Source organism: Leptonychotes weddellii, chromosome 3, assembly GCF_054177405.1.
Source record: "Leptonychotes weddellii isolate Sample4059 chromosome 3, ASM5417740v2, whole genome shotgun sequence".
NCBI lineage: Eukaryota > Metazoa > Chordata > Mammalia > Carnivora > Phocidae > Leptonychotes > Leptonychotes weddellii.
In genome coordinates this window covers 115,525,843-115,539,015 of record NC_138371.1, presented here as the reverse complement: position 1 = coordinate 115,539,015, position 13,173 = coordinate 115,525,843, and the positions used below count along the sequence as shown (strand labels likewise).

Below are 13,173 nucleotides of genomic sequence, written 5' to 3'. Positions count from 1 at the left end.
GGGAATGTTTTTATTGGCAATTTTAAAAGCCGACTTACTCTAAAGTATATTTTTGGAAGAAGTACTTTTCTCCAGTAATATTTTTGACGCTATATAAATGTTTTTATTAGCTACATTTGAGTTTGGGTAAAGAAAAAAAGTAATTTTTTTTCACTTAATAGTTTTAGAATGTAATTTTAGGTTGCATTTGTACTAAATACTCCTAGGATCGTTATTCTCAATTAGAAGTGGTTAAGCATCTGATGAGTAGAACACTGACCAATACCGAACACACAGGAGACAAAAGTCTCTATCCTCAGCTTATTTAAGGAAGAAAAAACTTCCAAAGTTTTATGAGGGCTCCCGCCATGGAGGTGGTGATGGTGATGGTGACCAAGTGCTGATGGTCAGGGGCAGTGCTGATGCTCATGGTGGTGATGCTGATCGTTTTAACAACCATTTTGGAGATTCTCGCTTTACGGGATTGTCATTAGAAAACATCATTTACTTGAGAAGACTAGTCTGAATCATATTTTAAAAAAATCCCTTTTAATGTCAAGCCATACATCCAGGCAAGTAGATTGGAAATAGAAATAGAAATATTTAAAGCAACCGATTCCGTTCTTCAATGTCAAGCAACATTTACAAATGTTCCCGGCAGACACATACTTCCATAGCTTTGGGAATATCATTTGTTGCCTGCCAGTGTGCAAGAATAGAAAAGACAGTTTGATTATCTTTATGTTTTTAGCCCCTGATACCTGTTCTTTGGATTGTGATTTTTCTTGCAAAACTTTTTAGAAACCAGGTTTCACCAAAGGGTCCTGGTGAGGAATCAATATAATGATGTGAGTCAAGTGTCTTCGGGGCATGGCACATTGGAGGTCTTGGCGCTGGCCTCAGGCTCCTTCGAAAATATCAGAAGGGAAATTCACAGCACAGTGATTCACTGGTCATGTACTGAGTTGAGTAAGAGTTAACAACATCACAAGAGAGCAACTGGTTGCTTTAACAATGTTTTCAACTCCCGATCCAGAGAAACTATATCTGAGGGTGTTGGCCTGACACAGGTTTTGGGGGTTGGGTTTCTTTTTCGGGGTTTGTAGCCCAACCTTTGTAATGCATGTGTCCTAACTTTACTTGCATGCCAAGAACCCCAACACATACCTTACATTAACTAGTGTTTTAGCGCCTCCTTTTCTCTAAGGAAAGTACGTTCTGTCAGAGTATGTCCCATTAACATGCTGCCCTAGCTGCATGTTCATGTAGACTAGCAGCTGAGAACACGATCAAGGAATGAATGTACTTTTCATTTCATAATTGTTGGGTTTTTTTTAACTGACTCAGCAAATTAAATTGCTTACATTTCAAAAGAAGACATTTTCTTCTTTTCTATTTTTTGAGCATCAGCATATTATTTCAGTGTTACTAGCCATTTCAGAATTTCAACAGTATTATTTGCTTTTGAAAAAAAAAAAGTGTCTTAGAGCTTCAAACTTGAGAAAAGTAGTTTGAGGATCTTTATTTTCCTCTCTCTGTTATTATTTGAGTAATTTATTTCTTTTCTTAATGGCTTTATCTTTCTCTGGGCAAGAACCAGAGTTTCTTTAAGAGATTTTTCTTTATCAGAAATTTCTTGCTAGAAGAACAATTGTAGAATAAATGACCATTTGCATAAGTTTATCATCAAAGACATGAAAAGGTGATAAAGGTCCAGTGGAGAATGTGTTTTTAATGACAATAATATGACATAACACATTCCTGATATTTGGCTATAAGACAAATTATAGACATATTTTAGAATCAGAAATGTATGGAATTACATGATTATAGAACAGAAAAATTCACAGTGGTTGACTTATAATATCATGTGCATAACAATGCTCAGTGCTAAGAGTAGAGAAAACAAGCCAAGTATGGAATGAAATTGGAAGAGAAACCTTATCAAAATTAGGTTTTGACAGGATGAGGGGGCCCACATGTGCCAAGTTTTAACTGAAAACTAATTATAACGGTCACATTTTGAACTGTGCAGAAAGAAAGAGGTTATTGATTCTGTGATTTAGAAGCACAGGTGATGGAATTTTTTTAAAACACAGGTATAAGCATTTCTTTTTGGAAAAGAGCATCTCCTTAAAACTGAACCTTTCGGTCTGTTCCCTTTAGCTGGTATCAAGAAGAATGAGAAATTATAAATAAGTATTTAAAAAAGAAAATTTAAACAGAAAGGGTAGGCTGTACGCAGTGATTCCAGTAAATGGACTGCATTTCTTGGCTTTTACTTCTGTGATCGTAATCTCACTTAAAATACATTAGGTAGGTGATGCTAAAATATTTTAGTGTTTCACGCAAGGAGAGGCATCTGATGGGGACACAATGACTTGCGTGGCTTCAAAAAATGGGGCCATGGCTGCAGCGATATTCCATTTTGTTGGTAGAGGGCGCTCTTGTAAAGAAAATATAGTGGCTGCTGAAAATCTCGCTCAGCTCCGTGATGTCAGCGTCACCATGGAGATCTCATTCCAGTGAGGGGGACTGGATTCCACAGTCCAGCTTTGGAAATGTGTAAATAGCAGATGCTTTTATTGCCTTTGTTTGGATCTCTGTCCGTGCACAGCAACTCAAGCCGGAAGCTCAGAGGAGGGGAAGTCCATATTTGTCTGTAGTGGCTTTTTACTCCCTGGAAAGAGCGCAGTCTCCTGGGACAAGTGTGCGTAATGACAAGTTAATGGAAAAGATAGATATAAATTCAGATTTCATATAAAAAGAGTCAGAAAGCCGAATATGTTTTCCTAGGATCAAAGAAATAATTCAAACTTCCTTTTTAAAAAATGGGTTAGACACTTTTTAGTGTTAGAAACGATTAGTGTACAATATATATGATAACTATTATTAAAATGGTTTTATTAATGGAAAGTTATAATACACAAATATAAGGGTACATATTTCTTTATTTATTTATTTGAGAGAGAGTGAAGGAGAGCACAGTGGGGGTGGAGGAGCAGAAAGAGAGGAAGAGGGAGAAGCACAGTCCCCACTGAGCAAGGAGCTCAACATGGGGCTCGATCCCAGGACCCTGGGATCATGATCCAAGCCGAAGGCAGACGACCAGCCAACTGAGCCACCCAGGCGCCCCTATAGAACTGTTCTTGTTGCTGTATCACACCAAGAAGAATTTCCATCTTATCCTTATATCTTCATCATATAAATTACTGTGGTGAAGCATATTAGAACCAGTGTGGAAACTGAGAACCAAGAGAACTTAACGAACTGTTCCAAATTTGTGCAATGTTTATGTCAAATCTAGGCTCAGAACCCAGGTCTCCTGATTTTCAAAGGGCTTTTTCCAGTACATCTGGCAATTATAACCACCCGTGTTTTTTGAGGCACAGTGGGTGTGTGGCACTGTGCTAAGCACCATCAGAGATAAACTCTGATGCAACAAATGGGATGTCTTTATTTGGGATTAGAGTTTCATATAATAACCAAAGCACTGGGTAAGAATGGGAAATTAATTGATAGAATATTAAGCAGTGTATACCATAAACTGATTACCTCCTTTATGAACTACATATAATACACATACAGTTTCTTTTCTCGTGTAGGGGTATTTTGACAGAGGATGGTTTTCTCAGAGGAATACAGATCTCTGGAACCCACAAAACTAGAAGTCATGACAGATCCCAAGGGGTCCGGAGTCCAGACATGGTTTATAGAACCAGACCTGTGCCGGCAGGTGACCATACCCGTTACTGACATTCACAACATCATTTCAGTGGAAGCCTCATGGAAAGCATGTACCGTATCCCAGCTTCTATGTTAGCAACTTTTACCAGCCTGGCACCATTTCTCTGATGCTAATTCAGAGTATGCTTTTCACCAAAATAATTATACTAGTAGAATTCCTATTCCCTAAGTGAAAAGGGGCCCCTATATGCTGTATTTTAGCCAGATTCACTTAGGAAGGAAGCCTGTTGGTATAGTGCCCAGGAGCTACCTACTATGTTTTATTTTTTATTTGTTTATATTAGGTATACAATTGGCTTATACTTATTTGGAGGTAAAAATGCATTTGAGCTAATAAAAATAACTAAAATGGATTGAGGACTTATTCTCCTTTGATTCACAGTCTTAACTCATCTAATCTTTAAAGCAACCAGTATGATGAACGTATTTGATTTGAGGCATGAAGAGATGAACATCTAAGTGGCAGAGTTGGGTTAATTCGGAACCTGGGCTTTGGTGACAGGGTATGCTCTTGGGAAATTGTGCCAGAGCAGATGTCTCTGTGGTGATGAAGAATCCCACTCCCTCTGCCCTGACTAAATGTAGAATCTTTAGAAATATGATGTGTTTCAAGACAGCTGACTGGGATTTCCTGACTTGCCCGAGTCAGAGGTGGTCATAGTCCAAAGACAGCAACTCAACCACCTGACTCCAGGCCCATGACATAAACCACTGATAGACAATGCAGTTTACTTTCTGCTAAATTACTAATTCACAACAGTGTGTTAGGAATTCTTTGCAGTGTAAGTCTATACACATACGTACTGGAAAAGAAGAGATGAAGAATGAAGGCAGTTGTATTCTCAAGGCCTAGCACAATGGCTAGTAAATAATGTGTGTTTAATAAACATTTATTGAATGATGACTAAGGGTTCAGGGAAGGGGTAAATCACTTTGGATTGGAGTGGATAGCGAAGGTAAGGCCTGAATCTTCAACTGAGCCTTGAGTCATGGGAGAGATTTGAATAGGCAAAGAGTTAGGTAGGAGGGGGTACCAAGTGGGAAAAAAAAGTCATATAAAAATCCTTGCAAGTAGGAAAGAAGAAGCCCTTTTCTGAGAAGAATATGTAAAGCAGATAAATTGGAACGTGTTTTCGGTTAGACCATAGCCCTTGCATTTGTCCTTATATCCATTCATCCTTCCATCCATATCCATCCATCCATCCATCCATCCATCCATCCATCCATCCATCCAAACATCCAGTCATCCATCCATTCATCCACCCATCCATCCATCCAAACATCCAGTCATCAATCCAAACATCCAGTCATCCATCCATCCATCCATCTGATAAATGCTTATTAAGTATCAGGTATATGGCATGACTACTGTAGACTTGAAAAGTAGGCTGGAACCAGATGGAATGCCAGACTCAGAAGATGAACTTTAACTTGATGATGGTAAGCCATTGATGTTTTTCTGAGTCATGGAGAGATATTTTGAAAGTTTAAAAGAAAGAATAGATTAGCAGAATTAAACAGGATGGATTGGAGAGAAAGGAGGTAGGAGTAAGAAAATTCACCAGGGGGAAATGCCAACGTCCACAGGTAAGAGGATAAGCTCTGGACTGATGTGGTAATGGGGGTAAAGAGAAGGAGGACAGGAAAAGGCCTAGGTTTGAGAGATGTTAATCCATAAATGGAATTTGTTCTTTTTCAGCTGGTGATCACACTGAATTTTGAGAACCTCAAATTTAAAAAGGAGTAACACTGTATAGATATATAAAATCAGATCTTTATGCAAAACATTGGTAATCCATTGATATTAGAGTGTCCGGTAATGCCAAAGGAAAATCCTCACAGGATATTGACCTACAGAAGAAGGTTATACATCTTCTGTTACTCTTTTTTGTTAGATGGAATACATTACAGCCACCTCCAGATCAATGATACAGAGTGAAAGCATGGACAATTGAAGTGCATAGGTTATCCTAAATCCATCTTTATTGTAACCTTGTGTTTAAGCCTCCTTTTCTATCAAATGTTTTATCAAGGCTTCTAACAAGGAGCAGTTTTATAACTTTGAATTTGATCTCCTGACCATACATACCTTCTGTGGTAGGAGGTTGTGAACAGGGAAATGACTAAATGATGCCCGAGCAGAGAGCACAGAAGACATTACAGTTTCTAATAGTTCAACAAATGCTTTGATTTTAGTCACTGAAGATTGGGAGGTAAATGAATATATGTTGCTTGGCACTGACATGACTTTTCCCTGTTTTTTTGTGTTGGGCGATGACAGTTATTTTTCTTTAGCAATCGCTGCATTCCTTTTATGTTCTTGGAATCCTGGAGTTGGAAACAACATCAAAAGTTCATCATGTCTCATTTCCCACTTGCCAACAGAATTAAACCTAAACTGTCCAAGCTGGATCATTGGCTGTTCTGTTCTTTGAGTCTCGGCCTTAGAGGACGGTCATGGGTATATGATGGAAGGGAGTTAGTTAACTGGCAACCTGCTTATTATGTGCTGTAGTTTTAATGATAGTTATCTGCCTGCTTAGCAATAGCATAAAACATGCACACATAGTTGAATGCGATGTGGTTGGCAATCTGATGTTCTAGAATACAGATATTGGGAATGTGTGGAATGAAAGGACAGTTTCCTTTGGAAAATAATATTTTTCATCTACTAGAGACTTGTCATCATGTTTGGCACACAGTGTAGCCCAGAGCGGGCCCATCGTAAATGTTTATCAGCTAGAGAAATATGGCTGCCCAGGAGAGTGTGTATCGTTACTTTCCATTGTGTGTTCCCGGAGTTCTTTTCACCTCTGGCTGTCAGTGCAGAACCTAAGGGAGCCCCGTCACACATTAGTCCATATGATGCTGTGTGAAGAAGAGAGTTCCAGAATCAAATAAGTTTGGGAAATACTGTATTTCCTATCTCCTCTTTGGAGTTGTGATGTACATGAGCATGTGAAGGGTTTTGCAAGGACCAGAAATAAAGAAACCTGTTTATATTGGATGAACTCAGTATTTACCAAATCTATTTGGTTACAGAACCCCCCCTTTTATTTTTTTACATAAAACATATTAACCATTCACACTCTAAGAAATACTACCTTTTAAGGTTAATTGTTCACATTTTTGCCTGAGGGAGAGACCATGTTTTATTCATTTTTGTGTGTGTATGCTCCATGCTAATTTGCATATAGTAGGCTCAATAAAGACTTGCATGTGTAAGATGAAAATGGCCTGTATGGGGTTGGTTGGGATGACATCAACCGCTGATCATGAAGGCTGGGTGGGGTGCTTGTCATGAAGATAGAGATGGACAGGGTCACAGTTGGGATCAGACAGAAAGGGAGGAGTGAAATGGAGTGGGTTCTGAATTCAAAGGGCCTGTTTTTTTATTTTATTTTGTTTTAAAGATTTTATTTATTTATTTGACAGAGAAAGAGAGAGAGAAAGAGAGCACAAGCAGGAGAAGCAGGAGAGGGAAAGGCAGGGTCCCCACTGAGCAAGGAGCCTGATGTGGGGCTCGATGCCAGGACCCTGGGATCATGACCTGAGCCAAAGGCAGACACTTAACCGACTGAGCCACCCAGGTGCCCACAAAGGGCCTGTTTTTATCCCAAGCAGAAGACCGAAGCTTCTGACACCACTCTTAAAGATTTTTAGTCCATTTTCCTTGATCATTACAACGTCCCTCTTAAATCACCTATATTTTCAAGCTTTTCCAAAACATGTCATGGATGTACCTCCCTTATACTTAATGTTTATTATCAAACTATTCTAGAAATGTCGTTCTTAAAATTTCAGCCAAGCGATTATTTGGAAATGAGAGCTTATTTGGAAAAACTATCTGAAGGCTACACATCATTGTATTTGGGGCCTCTAAGTAATGCTGTGTTCTCCCAAATTACTACTGTAAGTCTTACAGTACCTTTGATGTGTCAGGACAGTGCTACCAAGCATTGACATAGAGCAGAACCCCAGAGACGCCCTGCAGATGACTGCAAACAAATGAGGGAGGATCTAATAGCAAACCCAGGCCAAAAGGATCTAACACTCCAGGGGGGGGTTGTCTGTGGGCCTCGGATATCCAAGGGAAAATTCTGTTAGAAAGTCTATTTCATATAGCTCTGAATGGGTGCCTTCAATTGGCTACTTCGTGATGTGCTTCAAGCAAAGGAAATTGAAAATAGAAATCAGCAGTGTTCCCAGTGCCTTCTGTTGGCATCATACATGTTGTGAACAAAATATTACACCACATATCCAACGACAGAGAGCAGTATGCTGGAAAGTATTCCTTTTGACCACATGTACTTGAAAAACGACATTTAGCTCTCTTAAAGTTCTTATTGGAGGATAAGTTGAATAAGTACCAAAAGGTGGTTTTAAAACTTTACTTTTGCATAACTACAAGAAGCTGGGTAGCACAGGAGTTTTCAAGTTTAGCATAACTTGAGTGGTGAGCATACAGTTGCCCAGTCTCTGTATCTGAATCTCAGAAATACTTATTCTATTATTCCTTTCACGAGGACTTCTACTTTTGTTTCAACTAGAGGTAGAATGGGTCTAAAGGAGATCATTATATTTATATTATGATACAGATAATTTTCTTCAGTAGTTACCCCAAGTACCAGTGATCACCGCGTGTATATTGGATGATACACCGCGTGTTTATTTGTTGCTAAAATCATACGCCTTTATTGCTGTTGAGGAATATTACATTCAAATGAATAAAGGGGTGTTCCTTTCCCACATGTCGCTGCATCCACTCTATTACAAAAATCAAGGGCTCTTACCTATTGATACGTCAAGTAATAAATGTGACAGTTACTGGTTCTATTTTCCTTATCCCATGTTCCTGCACAACTGAAATGTAACATGTTTCTTACTAGTAACAGATGCTGGAAACCTTCTTTTGAAATTCCTCTGGAGACGCTGTCCTGTTGATTCCATTAGATGTGGGAAGTGGCTTTATGCAGATGTCTGCTTGCAGGGATGTAATGTTGTAATTGCTGTTCTGCTGACCCCTTGCTGAGTGCCATGCTTTTCTCTTGTAGGTGATGTGCCTTCAGGACTTTTTTGGTGACGATGACATTTTTATTGCATGTGGACCGGAGAAGTTCCGTTACCAGGATGATTTCTTGCTAGATGAAAGTGGTAAGGAAAAAAAAAAAAGTTCAAAACCAGGGAAAATTTGAGGCAGCTTTCCATAATGAGCCGCACCAGGCCAAGATTATGTCAACCCCAAAGCTACCAAATCAGTTTCAGATCCTCACCCAGCATGTCTTTTCCATATCTCGAATTTCTTTGATTTTCTTTTATATAGAAAACAGATGAAATGATAATTGGAAAGGTTGAATCATTCAGAAGAGTAAATTACCAGTGGTTAATTTATAACCACTTAATAACTAAATAGATGTTCTATAGAAAACCATGATGCAGATTTCTACATTTTTAATTCTCTGTTTTTTGCCAACACGTGTAGTTGAGAGATTTGTAATCATAAAATTATTGAGTGTGTTTCTAGGGGGAGCTTTCACAAGCCTCTTCTGGTTCCTAACTGGGAGGGAGAGTGGCCTGGCATTCCTTTTCCTTTAACTACTACAGAATTTGTATGTCATTAGCATCTGTGAGGGACCACAAAGGAGGGTAGTGTCCTTCAATTCAAACTGAAATGTGATTGTTTGTAATAGATGAAGAAGACCGTTGATTAAGAGGGAAAGACATGTCTCACGAAGTGAATATGAAAGGTTGTGACTTCAAGAAAGACTTTTTTTCTGATGCTATAAGTCATTTCAGAATCTTAACAGCATCCCAGGGAAGATTATTGCACTGACAGAAGAGACCTCTCCTTAATCATATTACTTCTAATTTAATTAGGGGAATATCACATATTTATGGACAATTCAGACACTAGATAGTTGGAAACGCTCTTTGAAGTGGTAATGAATTTTCTGCTTAAATGCATGCAGAAACAAATCAGTGAGCTTTTGACTAAGGGGATGGAAAATACTTGAGCACTGACAGGTTAGGGTAAGTGATGTGATGTCGGGGTCCCACTCTCCCACTGCTGATGCACGATCACATACAGGGCCTACATTAATACATATGGATGCATATCATCTCTATGCATTTAAACCTAGTATGATTATTTCATCATTTAAAAATGACTTAGGGTGTGTGGGGAGGGATAGGAATAAGAGATTGCCCCCAATTGTGAAAATTTCAAATGCCCAATGAAAGTACATATATGATATGTTAGATAGATAGGTAATCTGATAGAAGTGTCATTTGAAGAGATTTAAGTTATTTTGGTTCAAAGAACTTAACTGGAAGGTATCTCTTTCTCTCTAAATAAGTTTTCTCTAAACACATTCCATCTTTATCTCTGGTTGATAATGCCCTTTGGGGGCAAAGATTTATGTAAATACACCAGGCACGGGGAGCCCTCAGGGAGGGCTCTTCCCAACCCACCCCTTCCTTCTGCAGGATGAGACAGCCTTGCCGTTGTGTCAAACAAAAGAATGTTAGGAGTCAGGAGGGAACCCACAGCACAGTTTTGAGAAAAATAAGCTGCCTTGACTTTCAATTTAAAGAAAATAGCTGCTTCTGATAGAATAGTCTGAAAGAACAGATGCATTCTGAAGGTTTCATTTGTTGCTTTGATAGAAAACAACCTGTCAAATTCCAACTGGAATACAGTTCAGTTTCAAATCAGCACTATTGACCTGGGGCTGCCAAAGCCTCTATCCAGCCTCCAGGTAGACTTGGGGCCTCTCCCCAACCTAGGCCCCCCCTCCCCCACCGTGAGACCTCTGAGCTGGGCTTTCCCTTCCCTACACTCTGCTCTCACACTAGACACAGCAGCCTGTCCTATTCCCTGGCGACAGCAGGCAGACAGGCTTTCTGGAAAGTACAACAGAAAAAAATACCAGAAAATCCATTGTGATTTCCCTTTAGAATTTTCCTCATTAAAAAGAATACAGGCAGATAGACAGACAGACAGATTGATATCTACATATATGCATAACGGTGCACACACGTGCATCAGAACACCTTGCCCATCACATATAGTTTGGCACTTGGAAAGACCACTTCAAACTATTTCAGTGGGAAAGTGAGAACTTCACGTTCTTAGCCCTGATGAATATATCCTAACCGTTTCTTGGTGTGAAATCCATTTGCTGAGTAACAGTGTCCTCCCCCATCCTGAGAGAAACACGTGGATTGGGGGAAGGGGGTAGAAAAGGAATCTAAATTGAGATTTTACTTCCTTGGATGAACTTACTCTGAGACTAAATTCACACATTGACAACTGCAATTTCCCTGTTGCTTGTACAGCATGTTCTAGTGCTAATGTATTAAAATTTGAATCTTTTTTTAAGTGCTCTGAGATGATTTATCCCAGCTTATCTGTACTTGCTAAATGGTATTTGCACATTGAGGCTTCATTTGGCCTGTTCCATAGTAGCTTCCTAAAAGGAGTAACAGCGGGGGGTTCAGACATCTTCAGAATTAATACTCAAGCAGGGCTGTGCTTGATTTAATGGCATCAAGAAGTGGCCTTTTGCCACAAGACAGCACTTTTATTCTATCTTTCAAAATTAACCCAGCTCCCGGTATGCTCAGGATTAGCAATAATACATCCCCCTAATTACTGCTGGGAAAGCTCCCGGGGTCTTTCCAATGAGGAATTCTGCCATTATTGACTTATATTTCATGGGCTACATTAGAGCTAGATCAATATTAGAAACTGTGAGGGAGCCATTCTTCCTCCCCTAAATTTTCACATGGGAAGAAAAACCAAAAAAAAAAAAAAAAAAAAAGCCTTCCTTTTTCCATCTTAAAATGTAACTCATTTTAGCAATATCGTCATCAATCAGTGGAGTCTTAGCACCTTCGAAAAATGGTGGATACAGCACTATATATAGAGACAGACAGGCCAACAGCTCCTTCCCCTGCATGGGCTGCTGTCTCATTTAGAGGATGAAGCATAGGCAAGGAAAATGCCAACTTGGAGACAGGAAGCTTAACATAGTTTTGCTTATATATTGATGATAAACTGACGAATTTGTGATTTTTGTTGCCATTAAAAAGTGACAGGATTTTGTTGAGAAATGCCCACCTCGCACCTGGTTGGGGGGTCAGGGGGACAGTTAACTCCTTGGTGATGAGCCTGCCACAGGATATCACCTTCTGTCTGCCCCCCAGCCTCAAGCCAACACCCCCAAACTTGCTTGGCCAGTTTATTCACCCATGTACCTCACCCCTGCTGGGCCCGCCACATGCTCAGGAATCTAAGTATATCTCTCACTCTCTCTTTTTACCAATTCCTGAGTGCTCTTGATTCTGATGTAATAGGCATTACTTCAAACTTACACATTTTTGCATAGGTGTTGTATGAATTTCCTAAGGCTGCTGTAAGAAAGCACCATGAATTGGGTGGCTTCCAACAACAGAAATTGATTCTCTAATAGTTCTGGAGGCCAAAAGTCCAAACTCAAGGTATAGGGAAAATCTGGGCTCCCTCTGAAGGCTCTGGGTAAGAATCCTTCTCAGCTATAATCCTAGTTCCTGGGGGTTGTTGGCAGTCCTTGGAATCCCTTGGCTAGTACCACGCCGTTACTCTAGTCTCTGCCTCCAACCTCACGGGGACTACTTCTCTATGTGTCCAAATTTCCCTGTTCTTATAAGGACACCAGTTATTGGATTAAGGTCCACCCTAACCCAGTATGACTCCATTTTAACGTGGTTACATCCGCAAAGACCCTATTTCCAAATGAGGTCACATTCACAGGTACCAGGGTTAGGAGTTCAATATATCTTTTGTGGGACACAGTTCAACCCACAAAAAGATGTTTGAGGTTGTCTGGATTTTATTTGAACTTGAGTTACAAGTAAACCCATTTTTATTTGTTTGTTTTGACCCGTCTTTCAATTTGAGCAGTGATAGCTTTGTACTAATCAGTAGAATGAATAGACAAGACTGCTGTGAGAAGACTGTCCCCTCTGCTGGCCTTTCGTAGGTCGGGTCACTCACCGGATGGGTCGGAAGAGTGCCCTGAGATGGTATGAGCAATGCATTGGTCAGCAGCGCATTTGACAGAACCTCTCTTGAAATACTTCTGAATAAGATAAAAATATAATGTCTGAAGGACATAGGTGGTTGTGTTTTTACTTGATAGAACTGTCCTGTCCAAGGGGCACCGATTTATAGATTGATGGCACTGTGTTGGAGGAGATCGCTATTAGAATTGACCCATGAGGTCCCTGAAGGGAGGGAGTGTTTGTGCGCTGGGAGTCATGCCAATAGGGTTCTTCCTTGGATTCTGTATAGTTTAGTGTGGCTAGAACTGGCTTGAGAACGCAGTTGGTGTGTGGATGAAATTATCTGGTAGGAAAACAAGGATCCACAAGGATTTTAGCAGAATGGATTATATCCACGAGGAA

The 13,173-nt window shown here is 39.8% G+C and overlaps 1 protein-coding gene across 5 annotated transcripts in view; it reads left to right on the top strand.

Moving 5' to 3' along the window:
* The window catches only part of DCLK1 (doublecortin like kinase 1), a 314,118-nt gene that overhangs the window by 171,361 nt on the left and 129,584 nt on the right, over positions 1-13,173 (top strand). For all 5 annotated transcript variants that reach the window (XR_014143709.1, XM_081814825.1, XM_081814824.1 and 2 more), the window contains exon 4: positions 8,781-8,880. Coding sequence is in view for 4 of the 5 variants with exons in the window: in XM_081814825.1 (XP_081670951.1) it covers positions 8,781-8,880 (100 nt within the window). In the remaining variant the exon portion in view is untranslated. The remainder of the gene's footprint in view (positions 1-8,780; positions 8,881-13,173) is intronic.